This window comes from Peromyscus leucopus, chromosome 13, assembly GCF_004664715.2.
Source record: "Peromyscus leucopus breed LL Stock chromosome 13, UCI_PerLeu_2.1, whole genome shotgun sequence".
NCBI lineage: Eukaryota > Metazoa > Chordata > Mammalia > Rodentia > Cricetidae > Peromyscus > Peromyscus leucopus.
Window position 1 is genome coordinate 48,663,596 of NC_051074.1, and position 24,638 is coordinate 48,688,233.

General features: G+C 41.6%; 1 protein-coding gene across 1 annotated transcript in view; it reads right to left on the bottom strand.

Annotated features, from left to right (window-relative positions):
* Window positions 1-24,638, bottom strand: part of Adam23 (ADAM metallopeptidase domain 23) — a 147,971-nt gene that overhangs the window by 27,121 nt on the left and 96,212 nt on the right. The window contains 9 exon segments of the mRNA XM_028886680.2: window positions 5,170-5,250; window positions 6,534-6,623; window positions 7,261-7,332; window positions 10,809-10,908; window positions 12,937-12,985; window positions 15,122-15,212; window positions 16,276-16,360; window positions 17,145-17,308; window positions 19,602-19,673. Coding sequence (XP_028742513.1) covers window positions 5,170-5,250; window positions 6,534-6,623; window positions 7,261-7,332; window positions 10,809-10,908; window positions 12,937-12,985; window positions 15,122-15,212; window positions 16,276-16,360; window positions 17,145-17,308; window positions 19,602-19,673 — 804 coding nt within the window.

A 24,638-nucleotide genomic window follows, 5' to 3' on the forward strand; every position in this document is an offset into this window, starting at 1 on the left:
AGAGAATATGGGACAAGGAGTAAGTAACATAGGGAGACGCATGGAGGTCCTTCCTCGTTCCCTATTTTCTCAGCCAATGGCTTTTCACCCTAACAATGACTCAGGCCTCAATCCAGAGCCTCCATCCTTCTTCATCAGCAGTCGTTGTCCCCCCCCTCAGTTGGTCTTTTCATCTCACACACACCATCCAGTGTGACTGCAAATCCTCAGATTCACTTCGAAGCATCAACTCTTTCCCACAACGTCTACCATTTAGTCCCAGGTCTAGGCTGCCATCATCCGAACCTGTATTATAATCTCCAACCCAGGCCTCCCTGCTTACACTCCGGTTCGCTGTACCGCTCCCAGAGAGATCCCTTAAAACATAAACACCAAATCATATTGGTCCCCTGCTTAAAAATTCTGACTCTCGTCCAAGTTCCACGCGTCTGCCTCTCCCATCCACACCCCATTATCTCCCTGACCTCATTCCCAGCTCTCTCAATAGTTGATGGGACTCCTATGACACGCCAGGCATGCTGCCAGCCCCCTGCCTGACTACAGCAAGGCTGACGCCATCTTCTCTCTAGGGGTTCCGCTCAACCATCACCCTCTCAAAGAGCCTTCTCTAAACCACGTTCTTTAAGGCGGCCGGTCCCTCCCATGCTGGTATTCTCTGTCCCCCATTTCCTACATGCTCCTTCTGCACCACACCTACCACCAATGACAATCCATATACCTCCCCTGTCGGCTCACTTTCCGTGCCCACAATTACACGGGCTCCGTGCAGGCAGGGTTTTCTGGCTGCTTTTCCTGCGGCACAAAGCGACACCGGACTGCGGTGGGCGCTCAATTACTACCAGCCGACTAAGAAAATGAATGGAGCGCCCATACTGGTAAAATGGAGTTCTTTTTAGGCCCCACACCTAGGGAGGTGCATTGAGCTCGCCACAGAAGGATGAGCACTCATGCAGCATTTCCCAGGAGCAATGATACACTCCAGGACACTTAGAAAGAAAGAGAGAGAGAGAGAGAGAGAGAGAGAGAGAGAGAGAGAGAGAGAGAGAGAGAGAGAGAGAGAGAAAGAAAGAAAGAAAGAAAGAAAGAAAGAAAGAAAGAAAGAAAGAAAGAAAGAAAGAAAGAAAGAAAGAAAGAAAGTCAGTTCTACATCTTCCTAAAGGCCGGAGCCCCTGACGGTTTTATCCACCATGACTTTTCGCTCCACCTGGTGCTGACTATCTTAGGGAGGTTTTGATTGACACTAACACAAACTTTACAGAAGCAGAGGTCCCTGTGGCCTCTTCCATCTCTCTGAATTCCCTCAGAAAACAATCATTATCTCGTTAATCAACTATCATCAATTATTCACTTACCCTAAAAACCAGTACAACCACAGCAAATAGAAATGGGGAGAGGGGGGAAAAGGCATTCCAAGAACAGGAACATCATCTTTGTGACGTCTTGAGAAGGAAAGGAAAGGAAAAACAAAAACAAAAAAACAAAAAAAAAAAAAATGGAAGACTGCTCTCCTCACACACACACACACACACACACACACACACACACACACATACACACACAAAATAGCCCTCATTATAAGCTGTCACAGCTACAAGTGAGGCGACTTCTAATCAATCTGCTTTTAGTTTAGGCTAAGGAAAGCCAGTTGTTAAGACAGGTGTGGCGGTGAACACCTGCTGTGGTGATCTGGATGAGAAAGGCCCCATGGGCACACAGATTTGAATACTCGGTCCCCAGTTGGTAAAACGGTTTGGCTCTTCTATAATTTGTCTCAGTCAAGGGATTTGTCACGGCAATCACAGCAATAGAAAAGTCCCTGAGACACTTGGAATCCCAGCAGTCAGGAGGCAGTAAGCAGGAATGGAATGATCCTGGCCAGCCTGGGCTGCAAAATAGGACCTTGCCTCAAAAAAAAAAAAAAAAAAAAAAATCATTAAGGGCAGTTGCTAATCACTGAAATATTTAACGGGAAATATCTGAGTCTTTTTTCATCCTCCCAGGGTGTGCAGAACAGGAGTAAATCTAGACCACTCCTCTCGGAGTAAAACTCTGGAGCACCACTGCACCCCAGATTCACCTGGAAGTGGGGTGGCGGCAAGGGTGGGGGTGGGGGGAACAGCTTGACCACACACAGCTGCCATGACAGGTTTAGAGGCCCAGACACAGCCTCTGTAACAGGCTCACTGGCAGGTAACACCCAGAATCCAGAAAAGGCCATGAGCGAACCCACCCAGGGAGGGCCTGCATCTAAGGGGAAATGCTTGACATTCCAAACATTCCCTATATGGGATTGGGTCTCTGTGGTTGTCTTTTGGGGGATCTGCGTGATTTGGGCATCTATGAATCTAGAAGATTCACCTGAAGCGGTTTCAATGGTGCTTATTTTAAATTGTGGAATACCCCCCACTAATTATTAGTGCTTGCTGAGACCATTTCCACAGCTTTCAAATATCTTTGTTATGTCACTGTATTGTTTGCCGAGGATTTCTTTCAGTGGCTCTGAGTATTGACTGCTCCGTCATAAACTGCGCAACGGAAAAAGAAAAAAGTTCAACACAGCTCTAAAAGAGGTGTCTCCATCAAATCCCTCCCCTCAGAGCTCAGGGAACTCAACAGAAGAGAAGAAGGCAGAGGGGGTGGGGAAGACAGGGCCTGGAGGACTTCAGGGGAACAAGGCCCTCTAAAACAACTGAGCAAGGCTCATCTGAACTCAGAGACTGAAGGAGCAAGCTCTGGGCCTGCACAGGTCTGCACCAGGTCCTCTGTGTACACATTATAGCTTTCAGTTTAGCACTGCTACAGGACTCCCAGATGTGGGAAGTCTCTGAAACCTGTGCCTTCTCTTGGAGCCCTTTTATTTTTCTGTTGGCTTGGCTTGTCCAACTTTGATATGATGGTTTTTGTTTTATCTTATTATATTTTATTTTTTATGTTTTAAAAGAAAGAAAAAGGAGTTCAGAGATATCAGTAGATGCTAATATAAAAATTAACTAAGCCGGGCGGTGGTGGCGCACGCCTTTAATCCCAGCATTCGGGAGGCAGAGGCAGGCGGATCTCTGTGAGTTCGAGGCCAGCCTGGTCTACCAAGTGAGTTCCAGAAAAGGCACCAAAGCTACACAGAGAAACCCTGTCTCGAAAAATCAAAAAAAAAAAAAAAAAAAAAAAAATTAACTAAAAACATGAAGTCAAAAAGACAAGGGCATAATACAGCCATGGGATGCAGAGATTCTATTTTCATAAAAACTCTGAATATCAATAAATTCAAAATCCATTGTCCCTTACAAATAGAAGAAAATATTATGGCTTTTTTTGTCCTTCTACATCAACCACCTACTTTGGGTTCATTCTGATGATCAGATTTTAAAATTATTAATAAAATAACATTCTATTCTAATGTGCCATTGAAAGATGAATTTAACGGTATGGTTTCCACCAAATATACATCAGGTAAAAAGAAAAACAATTGCATTTCTTAGACAATAAAATAGGTTGAGCAAAGAGGCCCTATTTTATTTGACTTTTGTGTATATGTGTGTATATAGTGTAAGAACACATGTGTATTGTGGTGTGTGTGTGTGTGTGGTGTGTATGTGCACACCCAACTCCATGTGTGCCTGTGGAGATCAGAGGTTGACACTGGGTATCTTCTTATCACTCTCCACATCTGTGTGTTGGGACAGGGTCTCTCACCTGACCTGGAATCCACCAGTTCCGATTAGCTGCTCAGGAATTCTCCTGTGCCTGCCTCCCACGCTGAGATTACAGTGCTGTGCCATGACATGGGCTTTCACGGGGATGCTGGGGACCCAGACGCAGGCAGGCCCTCAGGCTTGCACAGGAAGCTTTTATCCACCAAACCACTCCCCAGCCCCAGCATCCTCATTCTAAAAACCTCATTTCCAGTAAATGCCACGGCAATTCAGGAATTAAAGATTGAAAGTCCTCTAAGAAGACTGAACGTGAGAGCCAAGGGCATATACTGCAGTTACGAAAATCATAATATTCTGTAAAACTAACAACTCAATCAAATTGTATGTCAGGATTGTTACACTTGTGAAAGATAGAATCCACAGTTCTTGCACTGTCATGTGATCATTAAAAAAGAAAAAACGAAACACACACACACACACACACACACACACACACACACACACACACTAGCTCAGGCAAGCCTTCTGAAGACCCATCAGAAAGAAATGAAGGTCAAACAAAATCCCAAATCCTTTCTGTGGCACACAGGTCCCACCAGCCAGAACTCTGGCATCCTTTGGAAACATTTTGTACTAAACTGCAGCCCTGCCTTTTATACTGCGTCCATGGAAGCCATGCCTCTGCAGCTGCTGTTTACAAACTAACTCCTAACTAACACAGCTACTGCAATACCCTCTCCTCTAACCTAATGTCCCACCATACTCTTCTTTACACAGCACCTTACTGTAAACATACACCTATCTCTATATATTTAACTTACTTGCCTCGCGCTACACACAACAGGACCTAAGTTTCACTTAGAGCAAGGACTCAACAATCATGTTGCCTTCCACATCCTGGCATTTACAGCAGTACTTGGCAAGCAACTCAACAGATGTTCATTTGAATGGCAAATAAGGACATAAAATAACATGTTATAAATAAAAAAAAAAAAGCTGCAAAAATTATACAAAAAGGAATTCAAGAAGTCAATATTAATTACAGTGTTATAACCACTTTAATGGACCAAAGTCGTGCCAAAGCACAGAGGCCGAGAAGCAGGACCGTAGGGGACACTGGCAGCTGACAAGGAATTAGAAGCTCTGCTTGCTCCTGGTCTTCTACATCAGCTCCCTTCCAAAACTTGTTTTCAAAAAAAAAAAAAAAAAAAAAAAAAGTGTTTACAATGTTTGAAGACAGCATATAAGATGTGGGGGGCCTAAGGAAAAAGGTTTATGAGTTGAGTATAAATCGTCTAAAAATATTTATGAAGGGGGAAATTTAGAAAAAAGAGACAAGAGATGAAAATCCCCAAATACTACACCAGACTTCCTGAAGTAATAGTATGGGAGAAAGCTAGAAACACCTAGAAAACAAAGCCAAATAAAGAAACCAAAACAGGTCCACACATGCAGCCTTTATCGAAGGAATTAAAATATGCATCGCACAAGAGAGGAGCTCAGATGCAGTTTTCCATACCTGGCCAGAGTCTCCAGTGCAGTATTCCGTGATATCACAGCTGTTTACAGCATCCCGACATTCATACCCGCGTGACTGAAACTGCAAACCAAAACCCAACATGAGGAGCTAGTGTGAACTGACTCTCCACGAAGCTGCCACCCTTACATTTGCCAACAGTCCTGTGCTTTCTCACAATCATTACAATTTAGTAAAATCACTGAAGGTTAGAAATGAGGCTCAGATGCCCATCCTACGCCGAAGAGGAGCATCAGACAGGCACTGCGTGGAGACGGCAAAGCCCACTGTCTCCACATATTAAGAAAACAATGTGATGAAAATTATGTAAAGAAGACACACTGGTTTGGCTTAACACAAAGGAACGAAACACTGTCATTAAACATTCCAGATTTCTCTGAAGGACTGATATGCATACCAAACCGTCACTAATTTGTCCATTAGTGTATTAATCTTGCTTTAGATAAAGACACGCAACAAATTACAGTGAATTCATATAAATCATCGTCAGTGTGTCCATGACTACCTGTGATAAATAAAACATTCTGTTTGTCTGGCAGAGAATGGGTGAATACGAAGTCTCAATTAGCCTCAAGCAATTTATCATTTGGTAGGTAATGTAAAGCAAGCACAAACTAGGCTGGAATCTTCTAGCATATCATGACATAGAACCTCCACTGTTATTAAAAAAGTAATAAAGTTGTATAATTTTATAGTTATCAGAAATGTCATGAATCTGATATATGAGAAAAAGGAGTATTAAAATGACTTTTCAAAATTAACTGGCAGTCACTGTAAGTGGAAGACTATACACACATTCTCTCTCTCTCTCTCTCTCTCTCTCTCTCTCTCACACACACACACACACACACACACACACACACGCATGCATACTTGTGAACATATGTAAGTACTTCCTCATCTGGCTTTCTTGACTTTACAAAAGATTCAGAAAGCCAAATAGGAGATAAAAGGACTAGTGTTTCTACTGTGAGTCTAAAACAAATTAGGGTAAGTTTTGAAAAACAAATGTTGGACATAAGGTCTTATAATTTAAAAGACCAACCGAATTGTTCGCCTCTGTCCGATGATTTAATCTGTCCATCTGTGTTAACAGAGCAACTTGGAGGATGTACAGGTACACCCTCTAGAGGAAGTAGGGGAGAGCAGGACAGTGAAGTGTGGATAACAGAGAAGATGCCTGCTATGACCCACAGAAGTTGGGTATAACTATTGATTCTACAATATCACTGGGCTAACACACAAAAACTTGTATTACGTTTATTCCAAAGTTCAACAGACACACGGAGATGGTTGGCTCATTTATGAATGAATGAGAGGAAAGATGAAATTTCCAAGGGACTCACAAGACACGAGGTATTGTTGCAGCAGGGGCCATCACTGCAGTGCGCCCCGTTGGAGAGCGAGCATTTCTTACAGCAAACTCCATAGCACTCCTAGAGAAAGAAAACACTCCTGTGAGCACACCAGGAACATGCCGCCGTTCATTCAGCATTCCCTCCATGTGCAGCTTATGCATCAGATAACAAGACTTCTATAAACAGTACTAACATTTTAGGAAGGAATCAATCACTTTAAATGATGACAGACTCCAGCCACATTTCTCAGCAGACTGATCTCCCATCAGTATGATTATTCATTAGCAGGCACCTCCGCCTGCGGGCCCCCCCCCACCCCCCGCACTGCCAAAACACAAACACCTCTATAACTCTACCATTCTACCATGTTCTTAATACCTGGGTTTAGTTTTATAAAGGAAAAAAATAACACACAGCATAGGAAAGCATTCTGTAGAAGGTGCCTGAGATGAATATGAGCTCTGAATTAACTTTGTAAAGGTCAGGGATTTGATTAGAACAATCCATTAGGCTTTTCAGACAAGGCTGTAACGACAACATGACTAATTCTTACGTGTCTGAGCTGGGATGAAGCATTGATCATAGCGATCAGGAAAAAAAGGAAAGAAAAAGGCAGTGACCCCATGATGGATGATAGCATGACTGCTCGCTGCTCTTGTCCTGTTAACTCAGAGGATGAACCGCACTAAAAGTAAAGACATTCTCTTATACCTACCACATGGAAACCACAATCGCATTCCTCCCCAGCCTCTACATATCCATTTCCACACTCTGTGGGCTCAAACAGCTGAAAGAGATTGGAGAATGCAAAGAGAAGCATTTGAATTTATCACAGAAAATCCACACACCAACCTGGCCACATGCAAAGCTATGTGACCGCTGTCATATGATTCTTCTATGATTTATTATTATTTTATATTTCTTTTTATTTATGTATATGTGTGTAGTGATGTAAAGGTATGCACACAAGCACATGGGTAGCCACAGAGGCGAGAAGAGAGCTTTGGGTCCCCTGGAGCTGGAGTCACAAATGGTTGTGAGCGGTGCAGCATTGTGCAGAGACGCAAACTCCAGTCTTCTGAAAGAGCAGCAAGTTCCCTTAACTGCTAAGCCATCCTTCCAGACCCCTGACTTTTTACTATGACATCTTATATATATTATGTGTGGAGGGGAAATACTATTCACTTATTAATAACACTCTTAAAAACATGTTAGAAAGGGGGATCTCTGGAGATTTCCTTAGTGGGGTCCCAGGAGACGACCTTAAGCATTAGAGTGACGTTTTATGGAGATAAGCCGTCAAGAGAAATGGATCACTTCCCATGTTTTCTAATGGGGCTAAAATGTATTACTAATAAGACTCATAGATATCTAATTTGCTGACTTGACTGAAGGCAGCTGAGAAGACATCAAAACTGTCAGAAAGATAAATATGTTTAGTCAAAGCCAAGTGTGAGATATACAACCAAGGAAATGCCAATAAGCTTAGAACAATGTTGCCAGAGATTCAAAGCCATCACACTCATTGGAAAGAAATGTGCATTGTGTGCATTGTCTGGCACAAAGTCCCACCATTGTATTTCTTGAATTACCTGTGAGCAGAAAGAAAATGAATCCAGTAACTTGGGAATTTCGCTAAATTAAGTATTTCGAATACTCAATCTCTTAATACCCAATTTAGTTTCATGAAGAAAAAAATTAATGTATAGACATGTGAACAAAAACATAAAATTCTCTCAGTCATTGCTGAGGTCATAACAGAGGCAAGTTTCTAGAATATCCCCCCCCCCCAGTGATGCCATGAACTTGTTTCTGGATGAAAATATTGTAGACCAATTGTTGGGGAAGTTGATTACTTATGACAAATGTGTCTATTTCCTATTGGAACAGGATTTCTCTGGGTACGATGACCACTTTTGGGTGTGTGTTGTGGGGAGCTGGAACAGCACAGCCCAACCACAAATGCTCAAAGCCGTGAACAAGAGAGGAAGGACCTGCCCCCAGCAGCCATACACACTGTGGACAACAGTTACCTTCCACTGAGTCTACCCAAGAAAGACCTGGTTCCACTAGTTCCAGGAAGGAACTATTATAAAAAGCAAGAAAAGTTTCCTGCCAAGCTGGATGGGAGTCAATAATGCTAATCTCCATGCTACTCTGATTGGCAGGCAGGAGATAATAGAAAGGGCCAAGGCTGCTAAAAAATAACCAACACTTCCCATCTTTTCATTCTTGGTTCTTTCCCCTTCCTGAGATGGGTCACCATCTCAAACCAGCTGGAAATCACAGCAATTGGGAAGATTTCTAAAGCACAGAAAATATGCATATAAACTGAAAATGACAAGCAACACATGCCTATGCATATATTCACTGACTAAGAACACTAGGGAGAAAAAAATAGTTCTTTGACATATACATATAAACTATTCCACTGCGATCCACAGGGCCTTCTTTTTTAATCACTGTAACTTGTAGTTTAAAAGGAGAAATTATCCTTCTGAAATTGAATATGTAAACACTTTGTGTGTGTGTGTGAAATTCCCAAGTTACCGGGATATAATTTTCTTCCTGCCGTAGGAAACCTGAGAAAAGCAATGGTCGGTCTTTGTGTATCTCCTAGAAACCTTAACCGGCCCCAGACAAGCGAGTGCTGTTTCCTCAAGCACCCTGCTTACAATCAGCTGCCGTCCGCAAGGCAAGGTAACACTAACCATGCACTGTGTGATTCGAAACTGCCAGCAGTCCACGTTAGGACTTCATCACAGATCTCACTCATTTCAAATGCCTGGAAGCCTTCTGGTTTCTGTGCCTGGAGGTGATGGCCAGGAAAGGCCTTCGGCCTATTTTAATGGTGCAAAGTCACTTTAAAAAGTCTCAATTCCTTTTTCTGGGATTTACCGAGCTTTTATTTCACTGAGCTTTTACAGGGATGTCAGATCCCAGGCTTCCATTCCCTGACCCAGCTGTATTCCTCAGCTCGGGGTAGGTATGGAATAAATTAGTCTACCCGTTGTTTGCCTTAATCGCCTTTTTTTTTTTTTTAAGAAAAGGTCACCATGATATTGCCACTCTTTAAATTTGTAGAGTAGCGAACATTCTCTATACAAATGAACTCTGTCTGACTCCTGAGGTGTATTGTAAAGGAAAAGTGAATTTTTTTCCATGTTCAGATTCCACTACCATCTGCTAATAGTGCAGATATGATCTTTTCAGCTGCTGGCCTGCTTCATTTCCAAACATGCTCCTATAAAACCACGGGCCCTTGTGCAAAGGCTTTAGCCTGTCAGTTTGAGAATCCTGTCTTTGGTGAACTTTCGCAAAGAATGGTGACTGGCCATGTTCAATGTCAAGGGGACTGGAGCACATCCTATAATCAAACCATTTCATGCTTCCACAGCAAGACATAAATATTTACATCATGAGGACTGAATGAAGACTTTCAAAATTTAGGCAATTTTCTGTCAAATGTGTTTTCTGAAAACTCCTAAAAACTTCTTCTGGAAATGTGTAGGGTTTTTTTTTTTTTTGTTGTTGTTGTTTTTCTTAATTTGTGGCTACAGAGCTGCAATATTGTTTATACATACTCCTGTGAAATGCCAGTGACTGCCTGGGCTGCCAGGGGAAGGGGACTATGTGGCAGAATTACTTATGGTACTTAGAGAATCTGTAAGTGTTAGACCAAAACCATTTTGTGTGTGTGTGTGTGTGTGTGTTGGGGGGGGGGGGGGCTTGGCTGATATCAGTAATGCCTCCTTCCCGGGATCAGTTCACTGTAGAAAGTGAAGGAGTTGGAGCTGGAGGTAGACGAGGCTCTCAGGAGGAGAGGAAATTTAAGCGTCCAGAAAGAATGTCAGAGTTAAATGAGATTGTTGACAAAGAATGGATTCAAGAGAGTCCTTTTCATTATAATTCCCCATCCCTTAGCAAAAAGGTGAAAACCCTCACATAAACATTGGGGGGAATTTTTGCATTTTGGGGGGCTTGTGGAGTCTGCAAGCAAGCACTGGACACAGATCCCCAATTTGATCTTTCACTCAGTCTTCAGCATTCAGAGACTTCCTATAGCGGAACATTTTTCCATGGTGGTTATAGTGGTTCCTACCTGTAATTCTCGCATTTGGGAGGCTGAGGAAGGGAGATTGCTTGTGACAATATATTAAACTGTGAGACAAAAGACCCTCTTTCTGAGAGAAATCTCTAATGTTTGGCACATTCTTACTGTTAAGCTTTGGAAAAAATAATTTTACTTTCTAAATTGCTAACCTTTGTTGGCCTGTTGAAAAGACAGGATCCGCCTCCTCTCTGTAAGAAGTCTCTGTATTCTGCAATGCTGCACTTGGAGAACTTTCGAGAATGGGATACCCTTAAGAAACAAAGAATCAAGGATGCAAACAATTTAACAAGAGCAATCATAAGAGAAGAAAATTAAGAACCACTGAATGCTCACTCTGGACATAGATGAATCTACACAAATATTGACAAGATGTGTGGACCCAAATGGCTATGTTTATGGGGTGGAGTATGTAAAAGAAAGAAAAAGAAGAACCATCACAGAACCAGGGGCTTGATTACTCCCTGGCTATCAACTCTCCTGAAATCTGTCTTGAAACACAGATCTGTCTTGAAATACAACTTGAAAGGAAATACAACCAAAGAACCTTAAATCAAAGATAGGTTTTAAAGTTTGATAATTTTTATTTATGATGTCTCAATAAAGACAGTTTTTTTTATCCTGTTCTGAATAAAATGGGTTCATCAGCCTACTAGACCTTATTTATTTTTTTTTTTTGAAGAGGGAGTCAGGAGAGTCAATTTATTAAAGACAATGTTACTCAGGCTTCAACAATCTAAATTTTAAGTAAATGAATAAACCCTGAAGTATGTGCTGGATCATACATGCATATGTTATCAGTGTGTATGCCCACAGCAAAAAAGAATTAAGGCATGCTCCCAAGAGCAATGGTTCTTTATTCTTCATTTCAAATACAATTATTGAGCAATATTCATGATTTAGCATGAATAAAAAATGAAGCTCTCTGTAATTTATTCAATCAAATTAAGACCCCTATGTCAGCACACAGGGGAATAGCACGCATGCGTCAAGGTTAAGCTAAATCACACACGATGCTTCCTCGGGAATATCTGCAGTAGTGCCCAGGAGGAGAGGCCGTTCTAGAATATGATACAATAGTTTATGTATTCTGATACAGGAGGGTGCTTGTGGGATTAAAACTCACCTTTTATTGACGGTGATGTCTTACAAGGAGTATATCAAATATATGTTTGAGAAAACATACATTAACTTCAAATAGTCTATTACGTCTTGTAAGCATTCAATCCAAAACTCATTTAGAAACCGACAGTTTAAAAGACAATAATATTGTCCTATGAAAGCAACATTACAAGTGGTACTGTCCTCTATGGCAGCTACGAACCCTGTGTTGTTATTATTATACAGGACTCAACTATGGAGCACAAGCCACGTGGCTGGGGAAGGGCAAGCCTCTCAAGACCGGACTGCATTTCTAGGAGTACGTTCCGAAGTCGTGGGGAAGAGCGGCCAACTGCACATGCCCTTCTCCTCTCCAGGGTCTGGTGGGAGGAGGCAGGGGCCCTGGAAAAGGAGGTGGTAACCAGTGCAGAATAAAGGTTGGACAAGAAACTGGAGCACACAGGTGTCTGGCCTGGACAAAGACAGTAAGAGACACCTCTCCCTCCGACTCCCAGTGCGCCACCACTTAGGAGGCTGGGTGTCAGCGGCCTGCATAGTGCGGGACTCCTGTGCCAGCAGCCCTGGTTCCAGGGCTCAGTACACTGATGCTGTGGAACAGCTGGTCTGGTTACCTAAGTGCCCACCAAGTAAAGACGGGTGAATTAATGTTGATGGTCCACCACTTGACAACTCTCTTGTTTAGGCATTACAACTCCAAATTAAAAGGGAAAAAAAAAAAAAAGCTCTGTTGACTTTATAAAGAGTATACTATAAATTTATTACCATAAACATGTATTTATGAGTTCCTAAAAATGTAAATGGATGACTGAATTGATTTTCACTGACTGCCTCAGATAGACCATCTGCTTTTTACTCTAAGTATATTAAAAGATTAATGCCTCCTCTAAATGCAGAAGCTTTTAGTCATGTGACTCCTGTAAGGGTTAATAAATAGAAGTGGCTAATACATTTCGCATTTCTCCCCAACCTTAAATTAAAAATTAAAATATAAAGTGAATTAGCACTGTCAGTTTTAAAATACCAGACAATTAATTACTGAATTCATTCTAAGTGCCTAGCCTAAAAGACCAGTACCTGAGAGACTGTGCCTCTAATTATTATATATGCAGCAATTTTTACAACAGGCATACATCAAATGCGAGTGTGATGCAAACTCACCCTGTTTCTTCCATGATGCAGCCGCCCCAGGATTCTATGCACTCACATTCTAGCCCAATGAAACAATAAGAACAGCGGAGGGAGAGCAGGGAAACAAAGTCACAGTTTCAGTTTGCACCAGCTCCTGCAAAAATTCCTCAATACCACTTTACATCAAAGACACACAGAGTCAAGACTCCTCTACTTCCTTAAATCAATGGTTCCTTCTGCCTGGAGTATATAGGTTGCTTCCTAAGAAAAGAACTTGGGCCCCTCTTCGTTTTTTGTATTTCAGACATGTCAATTAGAGTCATAAAACCCAATGTGTATACAGTTAGAAGTATGATGGGCTAGAAACAAAAAGCTGAATTCTAGTCTACCACTAGGGAACAGGGTAGCCACTCAGCTTTTTTTCTTTTCTCTTTCTCCCTTTCTTTCTTTCTTTCTTTCTTTCTTTCTTTCTTTCTTTCTTTCTTTCTTTCTCTCTCTCTCTCTCTCTCTCTCCCTCCCTCCCTCCCTCCCTCCTCCCTCCCTCCCTCCCTCCCTCCCTCCCTCCCTCCCTCCCTCCCTCCCTCTCTCTCTCTCTCTCTCTCTCTCTCTCTCTCTCTCTCTCTCTCTCTGTGTGTGTGGGGGGTCTGCTTCTAAAATGGAAGCAATGCCTCTCTGCCTATTTCCTACAGTGGTTCTAGGGTTGACCCAGATGGCATCCCTGGATGATCTATAAGAATACAACACAATGTCACCAAAGTCCTTCAGACACAGGGCAGTTAAAGAAAGGAATTCAATTTGCTGGAGTCACTGCCGGGATCAGCCAGAGACTTGGAGAACAGCCATCCTGTGCTGTTATACCATCCAACCCATTCACATCTCTCAGCTGACCCCAGTACTGGCCTCCAGGATTTTCAATTATTGAACCTAGTGATTCTCCTTCCTGATTCTGAGCTGCCTGGGCCAGGTCCTGAAACTAAGGTGCAACAGCCACTTCCATGAGATAGTAAATGCTCTGAGCAAGATAGGAGTAAAGCAAGTTTATAGAGATTTGCAAAAATGTGCGGGTGTCATCATGGCTGTGTGCTTGGTCATTAACGTACCCATAAAGGGAATCAAGCCTGCGGACACAAGATGCTATTCCACTCCCCCACAGTGCTCCATATTAATCACACGCAGGACAGCATGCGAGATAATGCATTTTTCTTTTCTTCTCCGGGAAGGTCTCAGTGGGAAAAGAGATTTTTTTTTTTCCTCCTAGCTCTCACGATTATAATAAGAGGACGAGGACTTCAGCTTATTTTCTCATTAAATGAACAATGCTGCTCTCTTCCTCCAAGGTTCTATTGTGATGTTGTGCCTGCCTTCTACCACAAAAATAAATGTATCAAAATTATATCTGAGTACCATGCTAGCACAAAGGGGACTATAATTCAGGTTGGACTTCATCCTGCTTTTAAAAGAAATGAGGTATGGACTTTCGTCTGATTTTTAAAAGAAATTAGATAAATCCATGAGCTTCTAAATCTCCGGTGGCCCCTTAGTACTCGGTCCACTGGACAAGTTGATTCTTTCCTTCCTTCTCCACGAAAACATTGATCAAACGGAGTGACATCAACAGTCACTTGTCTTACTTTGCTGCATGGGTCAGGGGTCATGGATGAACTCCCTCTTGGACCTACCTCTGCACCAGGACCATTTTGTCTCGCTCCTACCCACCCCAAGCTTAATAGGCCAGTGGCAGTCTTTCCCAGGAAGGGAAAGCAGGGGGGATCACCTGTCTGGATCTGACTGTGTAGGTAAAGGTCATGAGCACTTAAATATGAGATCCTTGTCTGCTGGAGACCTCAGCTCCTTCCCATGCCACTGTGTCTTTGATGAGCTTTCCCTGGAGCTGGAGCTGGCACATTGTGTCGATGCTCAAATGGTTAGGACGCTGAGGAGTGTATCAATCACCACCACCCCACCTTGTCTTCATAGTCTCAATGCAAGAACGAACTGACCAGGCATGAGCTTATGGATTTTGAAAGAGAAATGTCTCCCACCTAAATAGCCTACTAATTATCTCAAGCTGCTCAAGACTTTTTTCTTTTTAAAGGAATGAGATAACACTCTAATTAAACTACAGTGACTTTGGAATCAAACATTCTCAATGACTGGACATGCGTTACACAGACAGAATAATACGTGAACTCAATTAAGAAGTCGGTGTACATACTTGGCTTCCTACTGGAAGGCTCCCACTGGATTCCAAGGTTTTGAGCCAGGCTCTGTGATAGTACTTGTGCCACTGCCATTGGAAGACCATACTGGTTTTCAGAGTGGAGAGTGCGTGGGGAAACATTGGAGAGAGCGCACAGACACAGTGGTTATTCCTTAATTGTTATCGCTATCATTTCACGTCCATAGTAGAGCTTGACATCAGCTAAAGATGGCATACGCTCTTGAATCATCCTTTCTCCCTTGAGACGGTGCTACCGTCTCAAGCACTGAGCCCAAAGCACTGAGAGCAGGAAGTTTCCACATGGAAACAGAAAATCCAAGTCACCCAGGCTGTGCTCCAATTCAGTGTGTGAGCTAAGGATAGACTCCACATCATGCAAATCCGCCCAGAAAGGCTTCCCACTGAACAAGTGGGACCACCTGGTAAAAAGCATATTCTCCAGTGTTGGCCAGGGTTCTGATACAGCTGGCTAAGCTTTGAGGTGCTTTTTCCAACTAAGAATTTTCATAATAAAGGTGCCCAAACAATGATTCTATGAAAACATTTGCTTCGATTCATACCGAACTTAAGGAGAAAATGTAAAAATGAAAATGTACATAGAGAGACAAGCTATAATCTGTAAACTTTTGATTTAAATGAGTTAGTTTTAATATATGCAGGAAAGCACTAAAAACTTTTTAAAACAAGTCATAGGAAAAAGATTGATAAGTTTATAAAAAAAAAACTTAGCATCTCAGCTACACAGGCCAATTTTCAGGAAATGTCTACACTTGGCGAAACTACCGTGGCGATATCCAAAGCTATCATTATGAACTTAACGAAGGACTTTGGGCTCTGTTTACTGATCTGTCACTCATGCTACAACCTCAGTGTCACCATTGAAAAATGCACTGTTATACACTGAGCCTTAAAGAACACGATCAGTTGTAACGACAGAGCTCTAGTGAAAGAAAGCATGAACCGGGTGGTGGGGGCGCACGCCTTTAATCCCAGCACTTAGGAGGCAGTGGCAGGCGGATCTCTGTGCGTCTGAGGCCAGCCACGTCTACAAAGCGAGTTCCAGGACAGCCAGGACTGTTACACAGAGCAACCCTATCTCGAAAAACCAAAAAAAAAAAAAAAAAAAAAAAAAAAAGCATGAAATTTACCTCATTTACACCAACCCCTCTGATGCGAGAGCACACACCTCCAAAGTAACTGAGGCTGCTTCTCTTATAATGGAATGTCACACGCCTTAGAGAAACAAAGCACTGTTAGGAGACACCACAGAAACGTCCCCAAAACATAGGTATTCTCCCACACCTTGCAGCCTGAAAACCACCCTCAACTGAAACACAAAACCGTGTTTAAATAGATTTCAGTCTACGCCGTTATGAACACATCGGCTCTTTCCATTAGAGAGCAGTTGATGGCTAATTGTCCCAAATTGATCAAGGCTGAGAAAGAAAAGAGAATGGAAGCAAAAGGGAAGGAAGGAAGGTGTGTGTTTGTTTGGCTTGACGGCAGGACGGAACCACGGAGGCATGTGCGAACACGGCTTTGTGGTGAGAAGGAAAGAGGAAGAGTGGACCGAAGCATGGCCCTCTTCCCGCCGTGACAGACACACAACCGTATTCATTTTCTAGACTTCCTACCACGAGGTGTGGTCACGTGACTACGCTCTCGCAAACTGGGTGCAACAGATGCACACAGGCTCGGGGAACAAAAGGAGTTCCCTCTTGCCCTTCTCCCAGCCTGGCAGCCCTGCTGCCTGCAATGAAGGCAACAGTGCCAGTAGCATCTTGGACTGTGATTTGACCTTCCGGATGGAAGCCCCGGGTGCTCCGACAGGAGAGCTGGTTGGCCAGAGAACCACAGCCCCCCAGCCCAAGGAATTCTACCTCTCTGAACAGAGAAAGGGTTCAACAGCAACTTTATAGACGTCGCTGCTCCCTGATCTGTAACCTAATTGATACCGTAAGGAGATAAAGATAAGTGCCGAGCCGGAACTGCCGTAACAGCCGGAAATAGCACATACGAGATGAGGTGGACCGCGTCGGCATGCTGCTTGATACGCTGCCGGTACTTGGAGAATTCATACAGCATCTGCACAGGGTTGATGGTGATGTCAATCTGATCCTTCTCGGTCCAGGTCTCTACGGCCACCAGGACAACCCTGGTGTTGAGCTGTTCCTTGTAAATCTGAGGGTACAGAACAGGACAGGTACAGGAGGAAAACACTGGGTCAAACATGCACAATCAGTGAGCGAGTCAGTGGAAAGGAGGAAGGGGGAGGTGAGAGAACATGGGGGTCAGCATTAGCTAGTCATACAACGTCTGCTTTTTCCTTTCTCTTTCCCAAGCACCAAAACCAAGGAGAAAAAAAAAAAATCACACAATTCAGTATTCTCAACTCTCCTCAAGATCACTTCCACGCCCCCACCTCAGCATCTTCAGTTGCCTGGCATCTTACGAGAGGGATGCCGGGATGACAAGATTCTCAAGCCAGGACCTGCTCTGACAACGGGGTTCAGCAAAATAACCTTTCCAAACCCCACGGGAGGCAACAAGCCAGAGCCTGACACAGTGACTCTAAGCGCAATATAACCTGCAGGTTTAGGACAGTTCATCAAACGGTACAGCTGCCTTGCCACACAACATAATAACTCTCAGAGTGAATCACGGATCTGAGGCCAAGAGAGGGTGTGTGTGTGTGGGAAGGGGGGGGAGACAGATTTACATCGCCAACCTCACCCTCACTGTGGAATGGCATCGCTAACACACAGCATGCTGCTATTCTTCTGTTCTCTCCACTTTGGGCCAAATAAATAACTTACAGAATTAAGCAACTTCCATGAGAGCTGCCATGTTGTCTTACTTTTAAACTATCTAAGAAAACAGATGAACAGTCTTAGAAGGCACCGAATGATGGAATTATCATCAAGTTGACGCTTATAATGGCTTTACACAAAGACGAGTTAAGTGTAACATATTTTTTTGCAATGAGCGATCAGCTCCAGAACTTTATAAATATAACACAAACTAAAAATTAAATTTTGCAAAGTAGGAGTCTAGTCAATCATGCAAAAATGACTAACGCTGAGAGATGCTGCCTAATAAATAGCTTTTGCATGGGAAAAGATGTGTTTAAGATTCTCTTTTCCATATCCATCTATGGCTTTCCTCTGAGCAGATTGACAAGAGCTGAAATTAAAGAAAAGTAATAAGGCAGATGTAAACTGGCTCTCAGGGGCTCAACCTTAATTTTATATTACATATTCTATGCACATCAACTCATATTACAATTTTGTCAGCTGTGCCTATGAGGCACATAACATATGCTAGGTGCACAAAATATGTTATGAATATTTACATGATGGGTGGTTTGGGGCTGTTTAAAAGGCAGATCCTCAGAGTGAGTAGCATTTAGATGCTTGGCAATTTATAAAAATGATTTTTTTTTCACAGTTAAGAGGGTCCATACAATAAATACAAGATAAAAATATATTTAGCCTAACAAAGTAGCACTTCACAGAAGAATACATAAATTAATTTATGTGAGTCAAATTGAATTATTTATTGGAACATAATGTATGAAATTCAACTCTGTGGGGTTACTACCTAAGGCAGGAAAGAAGAAGAAAATCTAAACGGTCATTCTTTGGAACTTAGGAAGTGACGGGGAGAGGGGGTGCGAGGGGAAGCAAGTCAATAGTGAAGATATTTAAGGTCAGACCCCTCCTTTGAAGGAAGTAGACATTTCATTGCTTCAAATTATCTTATGTGGCAATGACACAATTCTATCACCTAGAATGCTAGAAATCGAGTCTGAAACATTCCACCATGGGAGAACTAAGATAATAAATACATTGCCTTGAAATTTTCATCTATCTAAATTCTTTAAACACATGCTGCCTCAATCCATTAGGACTTCTCGACTTACGCAAAATATTTAGGAAAAGCTCAAGTAGTTATTAATAAAGTCTCATTTGCGGAGGATAATTTCCAGCCTTAAATTCTTCTCCCGTTGCTCTTTATCCCCCATGGACTCTACTAATAACAGAGGCAATACTATACAATTACTGTGGGTTAATAAAAATTTCTTACTGTTTAAGGAGGTGGCAATGCCAGCTTCTCTTGATTTGCTCATTAGATACCATACACATGTATCGAATTATCACACTGCACCCCACAGATACATAGAATTAAAATGATAATTAATGAAAGTCAATAAGCTTAAGAGAAAGAAACAATGCTAAAGTGTCTTGGGGATTCTGAGAATTCTAAAGCCCAGAATACTTTTTTTTTTTTTTTAACAAAGCTCACCATCCAACACTTTCTTCACCAGGATATGAATATGTATGGATACGTATGTGAATAAATTTTTTGCTTCATCCGAGAAATAGCTAACGTAATCCGTGAATAGAGAGAAAGAGACATAAACCATGCTTTTTGGATTAATGAAAAGAAGTTTCAAGAAAACCGGGCTACTTACAGAATCTACAAGGTTGACCACAGACTTTGCAAAGTTGTTGGTATGTGCCTGAGAAGAACGGTGCTTCTTATACTGGAGGAGAAAAGAAAACCAGTCACTGTCAAATCCTATTGATACTAAGTGTCAATTTTTCATATAAGCAGAAAGCTCTGAGAGATTCTAGAAACGTGGATCAAATGGTCAGAAATTGGTTTGTGCCACACTGGAGATAGTGTTGTTTGTTTGTTTGTTTGTTTGTTTTTCTTTCCCTACAACCCAAACCCAGGCAGCAAAACTGTAAAACACTCAAGATGTGCCAGGGCCTGAAAGAGCCTACAGAAATACGCATGGAAACTCTGTCCCTAGAAGTCAACTTTTAATTGAGTCTTAACAGCTACCTATTCAGTTCTTTTGCTTTCATAAAAAATGAATCTTCACCATTTACAAAGTTCTTAATCCAAAACCTGGTCTCAAGTGGACAACTTCCTTACTTTAAACTCAAGGTTGTGCACAGGTCAAGACCATTTCTTCTCATGTAGCCCTTCAGGTACTGTCCATGACAGGAAGTATTTGTCTCGCATTTAGTAAATTCCTCCTGAGGATGCCACTTCTAGAGCAAACCTTTATTCAGGTTGATCAAAGCCAGAGAGGAGCCAAAAAGTCAGAGGAAGTATGCCAAACAATAATGGCTCTTTATAATTATTTAAAACTTAGCAAAAATCATTCTGAATGTCAATATGTGGGCCTGGCATAGAGACGCACGCCTATCATCCCAGCCCTTGGGAGACTGAGGTAGGAAGATCTCTTGAGTCGAAGAGTTTAAGAACTGCCTGTACAGTCTAACAAGGTCCTGTCTCAAGAATAGAGCAAAGCATCTCTGGGCATTCGTCTGGGTTTAGGGGAGGTTTTGTTTTGGTTGTAGTACAGGAGTACAGCCCAAGACTTCATAGTCTACCCCTGTACTCTGCGTCCCCACTAAAGGGCTGTGTTTTTATCAAGGAGTTGGACACTATATTCAACACATGTTGAAGAGGAGAACATTTAAAAGCTCGAGTCAATTGCTCCATGAGGCTACTGTTATTTTTACATCCACAAGGAAAAAAACCAAAAACATGGTTTAAACTAATGATTCTTTTGTACCACATAAATCTTTGAAATTTGTCTTCAATTATATTTATTAATTTTATTATTAATAATAAATTACCAGTTTATTAATATACAATTTATTGTATCTTCCAGAAAGATTAATAATGCTTAATACATAATAAAAATCTTAATTTTTTTTTCTCCTCACCTCTGAATACCATGACCGTATGAATTTGGGAACTGTTCCTAACACATGAATTTCAAGAGACATATTGGGACCAGTCCAGGAACTCTGAGCTGTGATTTAGCGGTACCAAATGTGAGCTGCCTATTCAGTATCAAAGCAAAGACGCCGAGTTCCCAGTTAGGTCCCCGAGTATGGAACTCAGAAGTCTAGAGCGCTCAAGGAGGGCTCAGAGATCTTAAGTCGTGATCCTATTTTAAAGACTTGAAACTGGAAGCTGTCAGTCAGGAAGAGAGCATGCAACCCAGCCCCGAGCCAACTCAAGAGGCTGGAGATGGGGAGGAGGCACAGGCCTCATCGGAGGGGTCAGCTATTCAGTCCTTAGAACAAACAGCCGAGAGAGAATTCCTGTCTTGGAAACCAGAAGAAAAGAAAGCTCAGAGAGAGAGAGAGAGAGAAAGAGAGAGAGAGAGAGAGAGAGAGAGAGAGAGAGAGAGAGAGAGAAGGGAGGGAGGGAGGGAGGATGGAAGGAAAGAAAGAAAGAAAGGAAGGAAGGAAGGAAGGAAGGAAGGAAGGAAGGAAGGAAGGAAGGGGGAGAGAGAGAGAGAGAGAGAGAGAGAGAGAGAGAGAGAGAGAGAGAGAGAGAGAGAAAGAAAGAAAGAAAGAAAGAAAGAAAGAAAGAAAGAAAGAAAGAAAGAAAGAAAGAAAGAAAGAGAAAGAAAAGGTGTCTGTACTGTTGCTGGGAGAGGGAAGGAGGGACAGAACACGATGGCTGGGGGACCACTTGATGACAGCGTACTTGCTGTGTTCCCGCAGAGAAAATAATACCAGTTTCTTCAACTTGAAATCCCATTTCCTAGACACCTAGGATCCACGAAAAACTGTTGTTTTTTTTTCTCCTACAATAAATATTTATCCCTTACAGTTCTATGAAGTGAGATTTATTATCCTCAAATAACTTATCTGGGATCGTGGAGCTGAAAACGAAATTTGTCTTATTTTGGCCTGGAAGATGAGATTAACTTGTTCAGTTAATAATTCTTACGAAAGAGTTATAAACTATCATTTATTATATAGTCCCAACAAGTCAGGATTACTGATGAAAATTTGTAATTGGTTCGGTGCATAAAAAAAAAATACAGTGGTTTTTAAATAAAGAAAGCCAAATGAGGTTTTAATTGAAAAAAATCTTTGCGTCATCACTGATTTGCACTTATTGGTTCATAGGTAATAATGCGGCAGTAACGGAAGTGAAATACTTGCTTTGCATGTGCTTTAAAATTATTTCAACCAATTTTTTATTAGGCAGTTTTTAATATTTAGTTTTAGCTTAAGCAACTCAAAGAAATGTTTGCAGACTGTTATCAAGCTATAATTGCCCACAAATTAGGTTCTGCCAGCTAGGTACCAAGATGCTTTCTACAAATTTGAGAGATTTTTTTCTTTCTTTCTAATTGAAAGCCACTGATAATTGGGCTGCCTGTTCAAAATACGATAGGTGCGATTTTTCAGGCAGTCAATATTAGAGAGGGGAGCTTTAATGCAAATGTAGGCAAAACGTTTCCATTTCCTGCATGAATGAGAACTAATTTGGCAAATAAAGAAAAATGTGCGAGCTCCATTTATGATAAAACTTACCTTCACGTTTTTCTGATCACTGAAAAACCATTTCCATTTAAACCGGCAAATTGGCCTTCACTTCCTGAATAAATGAGCCCCTTAAGAAATGTGCCCTTTTGAAAACAATTAAAGCTGAACCTTATTTTCAACCCAAAGGTAAGAATTATAAAATCCCGCTGGCTCGTACAGTACAAACACAACGAGGTGGTGCTTCTCTGTGGGCCGATTACGCTGAAGCCCGGCACAAATCTCCAGGCCTAGGAAATTGACGTATTCACTTATCCTGGCTCACCCTGGCTTGCGGCGCAGGAGTGCGGTGCTCTGCTTTCTACCTAGCTATTGCATTTTTGCAGTAATTATATTTTAAAACTTCATTTGATGGAAGGATTACCTCAAATGGGTTTTTTTTTTTCCCCTCAACTCTTATGAGGGCTCTTAAAAATGAATATTCATTTGGGACGGTAATAGGACAGAATGCAACCTGGTCTCAAAGCAAAGAGAATGTTTAGTGTTATTAGTCCAAAATAGTAATTCTTTAAATGGTAAAAACTCTCAGTTTATTTCGTTCGATCTCAGGCATTATCACCATTCAAAAATCAAGGTTTGTTTGGTTTTTTGTTTTGTTTTTAAAATACATCCCTCTCAAATTTATCATTAAAAACATCATGCCCAGTTTTCATCGAATATAAATTTTTGTAATGCATGGAAACCCACATTTTGTTGATTTAAAAGCTTGGATTTCTTTTTTAATTAAAAGACGTGGGCTGATTGAGATGGCTCAGTGGGTAAGAGCGCTGGCTTGGCAAGCCTGAGAACACTTCAAGCCTCTGAATCCTCGTTTTTTAAAAGAGAGCCAGAATTGATGGCAGGCATCTGTAATTCCAGCACCCCCGCGGTGAAGCGGAGAGCGGAGCCGGAACTGCCAGCTAGCCTGGAGCACAGCCCCGCCACCGAAGCAAAAGGTAGAAGAAAAACACACCGTGCATGCCTACAGCCACGCATACCATGATACATGCACATACACACTGATAAATAAATGTTCAAAATAAATTAAAAGATAGGATGTCCCAAATAAGATGATGATTTTTTTTTAATCACAAAATACGTGGTATAAGCAGATCAAGTTTTCTCTGCAGAAAATAGTATTTTTGAGAAAGGAGCTATTGCGTTATATGTACAATAGGGGACACTGTGGCACTCTTCTGAGCTCTCTCCCTAGCTCGCTCTTGCTCTCTCTCTCTCTCCCTGTCTGTCTGTCTCTCTCTCACACACACACACTAATAATAATAGCGAAGAATATAAACCTTTAAAGAACTGATGTTCTCAGCTACCCATTTGGGAGGAATTCACACGCACTTTGCATGTTCAGCAGTGGGGTATACATCGTAATTGTTGTATCTATATCTTACGAGATTTGTATAATGGATGTTAGGGAAAGCTCAGGCGTCTAAGGACATAATTTCACAGCATGCCACAACCATCAGGTTTGAAAAGTAGTTGGGAAAAATCTCAATCAGCAGAAGTGGTTCAGATGGCGACGGCCTCACCATCAACCTTCAGAAACTCAGATTTAAGCCTTTCTTAGACCAAGTCCCCACCTGAACATTTGGTTTTCCTTACCAGGAAAGACTTTAAGCGATATGCAGTTCTAGCAAATTTTCCTTCTTACCGGTATATCTCAAGAAATTTATTTAAAGACTGACAGAAAATTAAGTCTGTCTACAAAAATAAAAAAATCCACGGGGAAAAATATTTTCAACACAACTGAACTTGTACTTAGTACTATTGGTAATTAATTTAAACATCTATTAAAGTAAAAGACTCAAAAATTTAAATGTACAATAATCCTTTTGTGATGTACAGTTTCAAGGGTTTCTCTGAGGAGACCCTGTTGAATAGAATTTCATGTGGTCAATCTGGTACAAAAATACAACTTTATCATGTAGTTCACTAACTTTGGTTTTCTTAAAACAAAACAAAGGATTTAATGAAGCATCAATTTTTATCCCAGTATTTTGTAAGATTTTACAAAATATTTTTGAGAAAGGACTGACTTTTCAGTATTTTTTTTTGAAGTTCTCATCTTCATGAAGTCTTCCAAAAATACAACTCCACTTCCATAAAATCAACTAAAATCAATTAACGAGCAACTCTCGGAACAAAACTGC